The following is a 12,358-nucleotide window of genomic DNA, read 5'->3' as shown; positions in this document are numbered from 1 at the left end:
TCATGACTCCCTTCATTGGAGAAACCTTTAGGAATACATAGTCGCCTACTGCAAACTCTACATCCCTCCGTCTGGGGTCTGCATAACTCTTACGCCATCGAAAGTCGCTTTCAATCGTTCCCTGATTAAAGGAACTATCTCTGAAGTGTACTGCACTAGGTCTACATCATGCACCTTCGCTTTTCCCATTTCCATCCAACACAAAGGAGACCTACACTTTCTTCCATATAGTGCCTCATAGGGTGCCATCCCTATGCTGGAATGATAACTGTTGTTGTAGGCAAACTCCACCAAAGGTAGCTGATCATCCCATTGACCTCCAAAATCCAAAACACACATGCGAAGCATGTTTTCCAGTGTTTGGATTGTCCTTTCGGACTGTCCGTCTGTCTGAGGATGAAAAGCGGTACTAAAGTTCAACTGCGTGCCAAGTGCCTCCTGCAACTTTCTCCAAAATCGAGAAGTGAACTGGGGCCCTCTGTCAGATATTATAGAAGTTAAAACTCCATACAATCTTACTATTTCTCGAATATAGAGCCGGGCGTACTGTGTCATAGAATATGTAGTCTTCACAGGCAAAAAATGAGCTGATTTAGTCAGACGGTCTACAATCACCTATATCAAATCATCTCCCCACGTAGTACGAGGCAACCCAGTCACAAAATCCATAGTAATCATTTCCCACTTCCATTCTGGGATAGGGAGCTCTTGCAGCTTCCCTGACGGCCTCTAGTGTTCAAACTTCACCTTCTGACAAGTCAAGCACTTGGACATGAAGTCTGCTATGTCTCTCTTCATGCCATTCCACCAATAGCTATCTTTCACATCATGGTACATCTTGGTGGAGCTTGGGTGGACATTGTACAGTGTATAGTGTGCCTCTCGCATGATTTCATTTCTGAGATTGTCCACGTCGGGCACACATATCCTGGAACCTTGCATAAGGGTGCCATCATTGGCAAATCCAAACTTACCACCTTCACCCTACTGTACTCTTTCTATCATCTTCATCAATTGTTGGTCTCTGTGCTGGGAAACTCTGACTCTATCTCGCAGGTCTGGTCTCACTGAAAAATGAGCCAACAATACCCCCTCATCTGAAAGATCTAAGATTAGACCTTGATCCATCAACTCATGTACTTCTTGAATCAACGGTCTCTTCTCCACTGATATGTGCGCTAAGCTACCAAAAGATTTTCTGCTCAAAGCATCTGCTACTACATTGGCCTTCCCAGGGTGGTACTGGATGGTACAGTCATAGTCCTTCAGAAGCTCCATCCATCTCCTCTGTCTCAAATTTAAATCCCTCTGTTGGAAGATGTACTTCAAACTCTTGTGGTTGGTGTATATCTCGCACACTTTACCATACAGGTAGTGTCTCCAAATCTTTAGTGCAAAGACTACAGCCGCCATTTCCAAATTGTGGGTGGGGTAGTTCTGCTCATGTCTCTTCAGCTGCCTTGAAGCATAAGCCACTACTTTTCCATTCTACATCAAAACACATCCTAAGCCAACTCTGGAGGCGTCACAGTACACGGTATATCCTTCACCACTCGTCAGTAGTGTCAATACAGGGGCGGTGGTTAGACACTCCTTAAGCTTCTGGAAGCTTTCTTCACAGTCATCTGTCTAAATGAATGGAACATTCTTCCGAGTTAACTTAGTTAGGGGAGCTACTATCCTAGAAAAATCCTGCACAAAATGCCTATAGTAGCCAGCTAGGCCCAGAAAACTTCGCACCTCAGTGACTGTTGTAGGCCTAAGCCAATCAGTTACAGCCTCAATTTTCTTGGGATCCACTTGAATGCCTTCACTAGAAATCACGTGTCCCAAGAATGAGATGCTTTCTAGCCAAAATTCACATTTTGAAAATTTGGCATATAGCTGGTGCTCCCTAAAAGTCTGCAACACCATCCTCAAATGCCACACGTGTTCTTCCTCGGTCCGAGAGTACACCAAAATGTCATCTATGAATACGATAACAAAACGATCCAGGAATGGCCTGAACACCCTGTTCATCAAGTCTATGAAGGCTGCTGGTGCATTAGTGAGTCCAAAAGACATCACCAAGAACTCATAATGATCATATCTAGTCCTGAATGTTGTTTTGGACACATCCTCATTCCTGATTCTCAACTGATGGTAGCCTGATCGCAGGTCTATCTTGGAAAAGAATTTAGCTCCTTGGAGCTGATCAAACAAATCATCGATCCGAGGAAGTGGATACTTGTTCTTCATAGTCACCTTGTTCAGCTATTTATAGTCAATACACAACCTCATTGACCCATCTTTCTTTCTCACAAATAGAACAGGAGCGCCCCAGGGTGAAGTGCTCGGACGTATGAAACCCTTTTCCAAAAGCTCCTGTAGTTGCTCCTTCAGCTCTTTCAATTCTGCTGGTGCCATCCTATAAGGCGGCATTGATATGGGGTTTGTACCCGGCACAACATCAATGCAGAACTCTATTTCCCTTCCTGGTGGCAACCCTGGAAGCTCCTCAGGGAAGGCATCCATGAATTATCTGACAACAGGAACATTTCCCATGTTGACACCTTCTACAGATGTATCTCTCACCAATGCCAAATACCCATGACATTCACACCTTAACATTTTTCTAGCACTAATTGCTGACACCAAATTATATGGAGCCACGCTCCTGTCACCATCAAAGCTAAACTCTTCCACACCAGGTATGTGAAAATACACCTTTTTGTTCCTGCAGTCTAATGTGGCATAATGGGTTGCCAACCAATCCATTCCCAAAATTACATTGAAATCCATTACTGGTAGAGGAACCAAGTCTGCTGGGAGGATCTTTCCATCCACTACTACTGGGCTACTCAGAAAAACCATATGTACATCTATGTTGTCACTAAGTGGGGTAGCTAAAGACAAAGGACATTCTAAAGTTGTAGGGTTCCTACCGAATCTCATGGCAAACACTGGGGAGATAAATGAGTGCGTAGCACCCGGATCTATTAAAACATGAGCCTCATAGGAACAAACTAGAAGAATACCTACCACAACTACATTGGAAGCCTGAGCATCCTGGTGGGTCAGGGTGAAAACCCGAGCTTGAACCCTACCCTGGATTGCAGAACCCTGATACTGACTTCTACCTCCTGATCTACCTCCAAATCCATGTCCTCCTTGTCCTCGGCCCTGTTAGCCACTGAATTGACTGCCTGCCATACTGGAAGCACCAGGATACAGCTGACAAGGAACATTTATAGCAGAACCCTGTGACCCCATCTGTGGCTCGCTGAACACGGGGTATTCCCTAGCAAAATGACCTAGTTGGCCACACCTAAAACATACTCCTGAACCCATCAAATAAGGTCCTGAATGTCCTCTTCTACACTGTGCGCAAGGTGCCAAGGAGGATCCTGAACCAGACCCACAACTGCTGTATCCCTAACTGTGACCACTGCTAGATTCGTACCCTAGTCTGAATCCTCGAGATTTGTGTCTAAAACCACTCGTCTTGTTCTTACTTTTTCCTCTGTAATTACTTTGGCTACCACTATCCGTAGTACCCATGTGGGGAACACCTGAAGAACCCTCTGCTCTATTTTTCTTTGTCCTTCCACTGTCATCTCCTGTACAGCTAATCTCAATCTATCGGGCTCGATCAACTACCATATCAAAATACTGATAAGACATCATGGCCAGGTTTGCATACTTCCTGTCCAACCCCTTTAGGAACCTTTTCACCTTCATACTTTCTGTAGCCACTACCATAGGGGCATATCTGCTCAATTCCAGAAATTCTATAGCATACTCATCTACAGACCTGCCATTCTGCCTTAAGGCCTCAAAGGCCCACTGCTTTTGATCTCTGAAATTTTCTGGTACAAATCTGTTGATAAACAGTTCCACAAACTGGGTCCATGACAAACCTTCCATCCGAGGTAATATGTAGTCATTCATCCATTGTCTAGGCATAGGCCCCATGACATACTGCACACATTCTATGAGTCTCCTATCAGTCAACTGCAACTCCATCCCTGCCTATTTGCAGGAATCCAAAAACCGATAGGCATCGTCTGACACATCATAAGTACCAGGCACCAACTTCTTGAAATTAATTATTTACTTATATGGTTCCCCTCTTGGTGCGGTGGACTGCTGCTGTTGGGGAGGGTGGACCATATACTGTGTCATCATATCGATGGTTCTCTGCAAACCAGCTAGAGTAACTGCCATTGGGTCCATGGGACCCTATGCCATAAAAGACTGATCCTGAACTGGTGGCAACTGCTCTTCTACTTGAGCAGCTCTAGGCCTCCTACCCCGCCTCCTCGGGGCAGGCACCTCATCCTGTGCAGACACCTCGTCAGGCACATCTGGTTTTGGTGCAGTGGCAGCTCTCTTGCTTTTACGCATTTTCCTGAAATTCAGCAGCATTAGCCCACAAAATTTCAAAACTGCATTTTACACAGCTCTATAAACTCATATTTACACACAATATATGAAGTAGAAACTAGAAGCAAAGATAACAATGCAAGACGAATGTGGACCCTATTTTTCGCATGTGACTCCTGTTAGACTCTTCCCAACACTTTAGACAATTATTCCCTATGAATCTAGAGCCTAAACTCTAATACCACATTTGCCATGACCCAACCTATGGGCCGGACTGGCACTAGGACCTTGGCCAGCCTAAAGCCCCAAAGGCCCGTAGTAAGCCTAACTATTCCTTAACCCAACTCTAAGGCCCATTTGGGCTCAATTTTAAGAATTCAACCGGACAGAGTCCGGCCAAAAAATGGACCTTTTAATGGAGAGTTTTTGACTCACCCAACCTGTAAACACAATATATAATCAATTGGGGAGCTCAGCTTACCTTCCACAGGCTCATAATAACATAAAGTCAAATGGGAGCTCCACTCCCTCATCCAGTCCAACATACATGTATATAATAAGTTTATAGGTCCAACATAGCAAATTATATTACAGACCCAAATCAAATAAATATTTCTAATACATGCGAAAATTCTAGGAGTTAACAGAATTATACAAATATTACAAACATTAATAAACGACCTGCGAAGAAGAAAGGCAGGTTAACCACAACAATAATCCTCCTGTAGCCTGGAAAAATAATGAACAGGAGTGGGCATTCGACTTAGAGAGTAAAATATCAATTTTAACCATAATCTCTATAGCTATCTAAAACTAATGCACCCTGTGAAGTGAAATACAACACCGTCATAAATTTAATACAAATCACATCAAAAAGGCAATTTGGAGCACTCAAACACCCAACACTGTCAAACAATACATATATGGGAGCTGATCCCCTATACAGCCCTCTTAATCCAACCTGTGCTAGAGAAGAACTAAAGCCGGACTTTCGCTTAATAAACCAAATCGGGGTCCCAGCGAAGAACTCAAGCCATGTCCACCCCAAAGGACCGGGTCCCAGCGAAGATCTCAAGCCGTGTCTACCCATCCTGTCCATAGCCAACACCATACCACACGCATGCCAACTCACACACACTACTCCAATTTACCACAACAACATCCATGGCACTTTAATAGTTGTGAATGTAACATAAAATATGCCTAGAGTTTAACTACATAGATACATATTTATAAGTGATGCATGGGCATGTTTGAACATATAATAATATCGAAATTACAATTAAAATTAATATTTTACTCACAGACTTAACCGCAATTACTGTGGTGGCTGGGCGGAGGAGAAAGGCTGTCCCAGCTCACCTGACAATTTTATTACAATCATTTAATAAATTTGACTTAATACAAACTAAAAAAAAGACCAAAGATGTCCTAAGTCGTGCCGAAAATCCGGCAGAGTCTCTCTTATACCTAGGACCTACCCAACCTGCAAAAGGGCTTAAAACACACTTCTATATCCACAAACCATACACTCACAACTCAATCACATCACACAACCCCTCATGGGCCCATCCAAACAGTCATCAATCACAATATGTAAACTTACAGTTTAGTCCTTATAATTGACCTTTTTTGCAAAAACTACCCAAATAAGCTCTAAAAATTCTAAAACTTTGCCCTGCGGTCCTTAGCAATATTACTAAGCTAATGCAAAAAGAATCGTAATTTTCTGAGCTATCACGAATATTTTATGGATTTTTAATCCCATTCAAGCACTAGAAAATTAAGAAAAAGTGAGGTTCGGGTTTACCTATGCCGATTCCGATCCAGGAAACGCACTCGGGACATCTAACAACGATGGGGTAGCCAAAATTTTGATCCAATTCCTAGACTTTTTCGATAGCCGGTTTGTCTAGCCGAAAATTCACAGACCTGGGCAATAGTCGAATTTCAGCAAATTGAAAGTATCTACACAAAGCCCATAACATGGGAGTTAGTATATAATTTTTACGAAATTTTCTAAGCTCATTTAATGCTCAAAAAAACACTACGAAGTTTCTTGGGACCCACCAAAAAACGGTGTCGAAAAATTTCTAAATTTATATTGCCGCGAAACTCTCGACGAGTGGAGCGCTTTGGTACTCTCAATTTTTTCGTGTGGTTCATGGTTTGCGAGAAATTTAGCCCAAAAGTCGAAATGGGCTAAAACTTCCCGGACAAAAATTGGGCAACCTGCTCGATGGATTTTGATGTTCTTGGTGTCTATGAAAAGCTCTCGAGGTGTAGATGGTGTTTGACACAAGACCTGACCCAATCGATGGCCGGATGGACCGAATTTTGACTGGGAAGACGAAACGGCGCGCTGCACGTCGAGCCTCTTTGCGCGTCATTTTCAGCCGCCTGGAAGGCCGGCCGGCGGTGGGGGAAGGCTGCGGCAGTGCCTCGGCAAGGTGGGGAGGGCTGGGTGGTGGCAGCGCGGCGTGGGGAGGAGGGAGGAGAGAGAAAATGGGAGAGAGAGGAAGAGGGACAGGACGGGACGGGACGCGCGGGGAAGGGAAGAAGAAGAAAAGAAAAGACTGGTCCGGTCCGATTCAGGATATAAAATTTTGAATTTTTACTCTGCCTTGGGACCGAAAACGAGGCCCACAAATTCCAAAAAAATTCTAGAAAACTTAAAAAAATTCGTAGAGTCCAAATATATTTTTAGTTTGCCACATGGTCTTTAAATTAATTTTTAAAAATCATCAAAGTTTTATATTTTCGAAAAATCGAACCCGATTTCTAAAATCTGAAAATTTTTATTAAATAAAATAAAATATTAATATTTACCCACAAAATAATAAATTTAAAAATTAGGGGTGTTACAATATTACTTTAGTTGCTGTGTTTTGATAATCTGGAGCTGTGTGTGTCAGTTGGTGCGTATGTGGAATATATGGATATGGGTAGGACGGGTAGACGCAGTTGGAGCTTAACTCGCTGAGACCCAATCCTTATTATGGATAAGTCGAGGTAGGCACGGCTTTGAGTTGATCTTGCTGGCCCCCGCATTTGGATAATAAGAGAAAGTCCAGCTTTAAGTTGATCTTGCTGGCAGAGGTTAGAACTAAGAGAGCTGGGTAGGGGGATCAGTTCTTCATACATGTATGTATGAGTATGGATTTGACACGGGTGCGTGAGTGCTCTATATTATCTTTGATGTGACATGACTTAGTTTGTATGACTTGTGTGAAGATGATGCATTTCATTTCTAAGGATGCATTATAATTAGATAGTTATATAAATTATATGTAAAATAAATATTTACTCTTTGAGTCAAGTACTCACTCCTGTTCATGATTTTTTCAGGTTACAGGAGACCTTTTTCCTTGTGTTTAACCTGCTTTCATTCTTCGTAGGTTTACTTGTTATTATTTTTATATTTTGTACTGTCAAATATAAATTCTAGATATCTGCATGTGTATAAACATATCATTTAGTTTGGGACTATAATATTTATCAATTTGGGATTGTAATTTATAAACTTTAGGTATGTGTAATTGCGTGATTGGATACTTATGATGGATGAGAGAGCTGAGCTTCCATTGATTTTATTTTGGATTGTGGATGATTGATGGGTGAGCTGAGCTCCCCAAATGTATTTTTATTGAGATTACAGGTCGGGTGAGTTAATAATTCCCCGTTGGATAGCCCATTTTATAGTTGAATTCTATCCGGTTGATTTCTTGAAATTGGGCTCAATATGGGCTTATTGATGGATTAGAGTTTCGTTGGGATTACTACGAGCTTTAGGGGTCTTATGCTAACCTAAGTCTTAGTGTCAGTTCGGCCCATAATTTAAGTCGTGACAATGTTGATTTTGATTCATAAGATATCTAAACTTTTTCATTGTAACCTTATGTAATAAATTAAGATCTTTACCTACATAAGAAAGCACAATTTTTTTCCATCATTTACTCTTTTTTAATGTATGGAATCCCTCGATTATAAATGCACAAAATTCAAAACATCCATAAAGGAAGGGCGTGTAAAGCAAAGATCTCACATCGCTTGAATACTTGACTCCAGCCTGACTTATATATTAACTGAGTACTTCCAACTCATAAGTCAACTTTTGGGTTAAGTCCAAAGGTTTAAATGGTATCGGAGCCCAGATTCTTTCCAGGGGGAGGGTGAAGGACGTGTGGGGCAAAGATTCCACATCGCTTGAATACCTAATACTAACTGAGCACTTCTAACTCATAAGTCAGCTTTTGAATTAGACCCAAAGGCTTAACAAAAAGTTACCTCCTTGTTTAATGAATATCCCAATTATTTAGGAAATAGTTTAAATTATGAATCTTGAAAAAGACTATGATTCTTATCATCTAATGGGCTGAATGATTTAATAAAAAAAAAAACTATTCTCCATCCTTTTGTTGCTTATGTTTTAAGTTTTAAAGGTATATAGGCATTATGATTTAATGAGTTGAATCATTCAATGGACTTAAAAATTTAATGGCTGAAATTAATATTATTTGGTTAATAATGAATTTCAATAATGAGATGGACCAAGCAGTTGGACTTGGATATTAAAAAAAGAAATACTTAGGCTGGACTGCAAGAAGAGTGCATGAAAAAGAAATTTTACTCGAGTATTGAAGAAAAAAATTTCTAGTTAGGGGCAATGACCCCTCTCAGGCCTTCTATTTCAGCCATTAATGTCAAGGTGAGTAAGCCATGTAAGTGTATTTTCAAGCATTTATATATATATATTTTTTAATGATATTTTTTCTTTTTACAATTGACTCCAACTTTAGAAATGACTTAATAAGTATACGCTTTTAATATATATTTTAAAATTAATAAAAATAATTTGTTAATCAACTTATTTCAAATTTTAAAAATTAATTTTAATACTTATATTATATACATGTTTAATTAAATTAAATTAATAGATAAACTAAAAAATTATGAACTTCATTTGTGTGAGGAAATAAGTTACTTTACATTAAATGACAAGAAAAAAAAATTGCTCCTCTTCATTAAACTCAAAATATCTTAGTTAAATTAATTAAATTGATAACTCAAAAAGATTTTTAAAATTATATATATATATATATATATATATATATATATATATATATATATATATATATATATATATATATATATATATATATATATATTCGAGTATCAATCGGAGCTATTTGTATAAAAAAAGATTTGAGAGTTAAGGCAATGGCAATTATTTTCTTTAATGTGTGAGGGTGTGTAAAACTATTCCTTATAAATTTAAATATTTTAATTAAACAATTTCTTGATAATATTCAATTCCAATTTGCAATTAAGAATTAATTGATAGGGTAACTTAGTTTGGTGCTATATATTAAGTATTTTTTTTAATCCCTTTAAAAATTGGTCATATAAAGTTAAAATTATGAAATATGAAAATAATAAACATATTCTTTTTGATAGTTTACTTATAATTTTGATAATTAAAGTTTTAATTATTGATAAAATGTATTTGATAAATATGACATATTTCAATAATTTTAAAATTATTACAAAATTATAAAATTTTGAGTTTTTGACTCTCTCAATTTAATTTAAATAAAAAATAAATCTTTTATTTATTTTTAGAATTCATTGATAATTTAGAGAATTAACTCCATTATTGATAATTTAGAGAATTATTACAAAAGAAACAAGTAAATATCCAATTATAATCCCAACAACCTAACAAAAAAATTTTCACTTAGAAGATTTTCTAAAATATTACAAGATCTGTTTTCATATATTTGTAGAAGCTTATCAAGAGAGATAAGGTAAATGGGTTTTATCCCAACTAATTTCCAATTTCTTACATTAAATTATAAGTGGAATACGTAAGTTCATCATTGAAACTTATTGAGAGAGATATAAGGTCAATGGATTTTATCCCAATTAATTTCTAATTTCTTACAATAAATTATAAGCATTATTGAATTTTATTAAAAAAAATCTCATCACACCCTAAATTTTTTAAATGTTCATTATATATCTCACCTCTCGTAAATATTATATAACACACTTCAATTCTTATAAAGTAAAATTAAGGTATCTTTCAGATTCTAATAAGTAAATCGCTATATAATATGATTGAAATTTATACTCTTTAGTTTAGGTATTAAAAATATTTTAATTTTATTTCATAATAATTGCAGTATATCATAAAATATTTTAAAATTTTAGGGTATAACTAAAACTTTTTAATGAAATTTAGGCTTGAAATAATATATTTAGCTTAAATTAATATCAACTTCAAGGTAATTTTATATTTAATTAATTGCATAAAGATTTATTTATTAAAAATAAAGAATGCACACGTGGATAAAGAGGGTAGCTTTTAAAATGAAGAAATGGAGAAATCTTTGCTTCCTGGAAACCAACCTTTATTTTCCCGCCAAATGCGCAGCCACTACCCAACAGATCGATATGTGAGGCTAAATAGACACGTGGAGAAAAAGCTCCAACTGTTTTTCCTATAACCACTCAAATTTATCCACATCAGCACCCGCAACGGCCAACCTTACCTGGCATCAGCTAAAAACTAAAACAAAATAAATTCTATCACATGCAAATTAATCAAAAGACCAAAATACCCCTCTGTCTACCCAATAAGGAAGGAGTGTAGCAGGTGAGAAAAAGAAAGCAAAGTTCTTGTGTGGACAATGAGTTGCCAATTTTCCTATATAGTATGCGCACGCATTACCTTCTCTTTCATTACCTAAACCACCCATCAATACCACAAATTCAGGTGCCAAATTTCCCTATATAAAAACAATCCCTCACCATAATTTTAATGCTATTTAGATCCTTTTGCCTTAGAATTTAGTATCTCCAAAAAGAACCCACAAAAGAAAAGAACAAAAAAGGAAGAAAAAAAGGGAAAAAAGGAAAGAAATAATGAGCCCTGCGCCATTCCATGAACACCATGCAAAAACTAACCACATCAACAATAATGGGTTGTGCCCTCCTCCTTTGAAAATCAACAAGGTCTCTCACATTATCAAGAAATCCTCCTCCTCTTCCTTGTCATCGCCACATTCTTCTTCCTCTTCCTCCTCCGCTTCTTCGCTCGGCCTTGTTGGTCCTGCCAAACCTCCCCAGCAGCGCCATCCGGTCATCATCTATACTCATTCTCCCAAAATCATCCACACCCATCCTAGAGATTTTATGGCACTAGTGCAAAAGCTTACGGGCTTATCACGCTCTGACGAGGATCACACGACTCATGTGAAGCAAGAAAAGGGTAGTTCATCGTTGGAAGAGGAGAATAATAAGAATGGAAAGATTATTGGAAATGGAAATGATGACAATGAATCGTCTTCGGTGATTACAGATGAAAATTGTGGAAGCATAGGTGATGGACAAGTTAATTCTTGCTTTGTTCCTCCAATTTTTGAGCCTACAAATCCTTATATGACTAATATACCGATTTTTACACCAAATTCAGCTGATTTTCTATGTGCAAATCAGCCCTTTTATAATTATACAGATTCGTTATTTTTCACCACTCCTCCTAATATTAGGACCTCAATTTCATCATCTTCTTCTACCTTGGAGGGGATGAATGAGTTCCGCGAATATTAGCTAAATATTCTTTTTATTTTTATTTATTTGGAAGAGATAATTCTTTTGGTAGAATTTTAAATTTTTGTTTTTCCTAATTTGTTTTTTTGATGCCAATAAGAAGTTCTGATAGCTCTTTTTCTTCTTGTTTGTTCTTTTCATATTTTTCCTTACTTCAGGAATAAATTCTTAGAAATAATGTTTGTTTATTCCTTTAGTTTGATGTCTTTCGCTCAAGAATTCAAGAAAAGGGAAAAAGAAAAAGAGAAAATTATATATCCTCTCTAATATAGCTTAATTCTTATAAATGTTTTAATTATTTTCTTTATTGTGGTTAATATAATTTAATTTGATTATGTAGTTTTCATTTTTAGTTTGGAAATTGTAAATAATGTGCAGA

The 12,358-nt window shown here is 37.6% G+C and overlaps 1 protein-coding gene across 1 annotated transcript; it reads left to right on the top strand.

Moving 5' to 3' along the window:
- Window positions 1–11,138: 11,138 nt before the first annotated feature.
- On the top strand, window positions 11,139–12,070 carry LOC110635408 (VQ motif-containing protein 20). Its single transcript, XM_021784723.2, has one exon. The coding sequence runs from the start codon at window positions 11,293–11,295 to the stop codon at window positions 11,977–11,979; it is 687 nt and encodes a 228-aa protein (XP_021640415.1). The 5' UTR covers window positions 11,139–11,292; the 3' UTR covers window positions 11,980–12,070.
- Window positions 12,071–12,358: the final 288 nt, after the last annotated feature.

Source organism: Hevea brasiliensis, chromosome 9, assembly GCF_030052815.1.
Source record: "Hevea brasiliensis isolate MT/VB/25A 57/8 chromosome 9, ASM3005281v1, whole genome shotgun sequence".
Lineage (NCBI taxonomy): Eukaryota > Viridiplantae > Streptophyta > Magnoliopsida > Malpighiales > Euphorbiaceae > Hevea > Hevea brasiliensis.
Note: the sequence above shows the minus strand (reverse complement) of the source record. Positions and strands in the feature narration are given on the sequence as shown.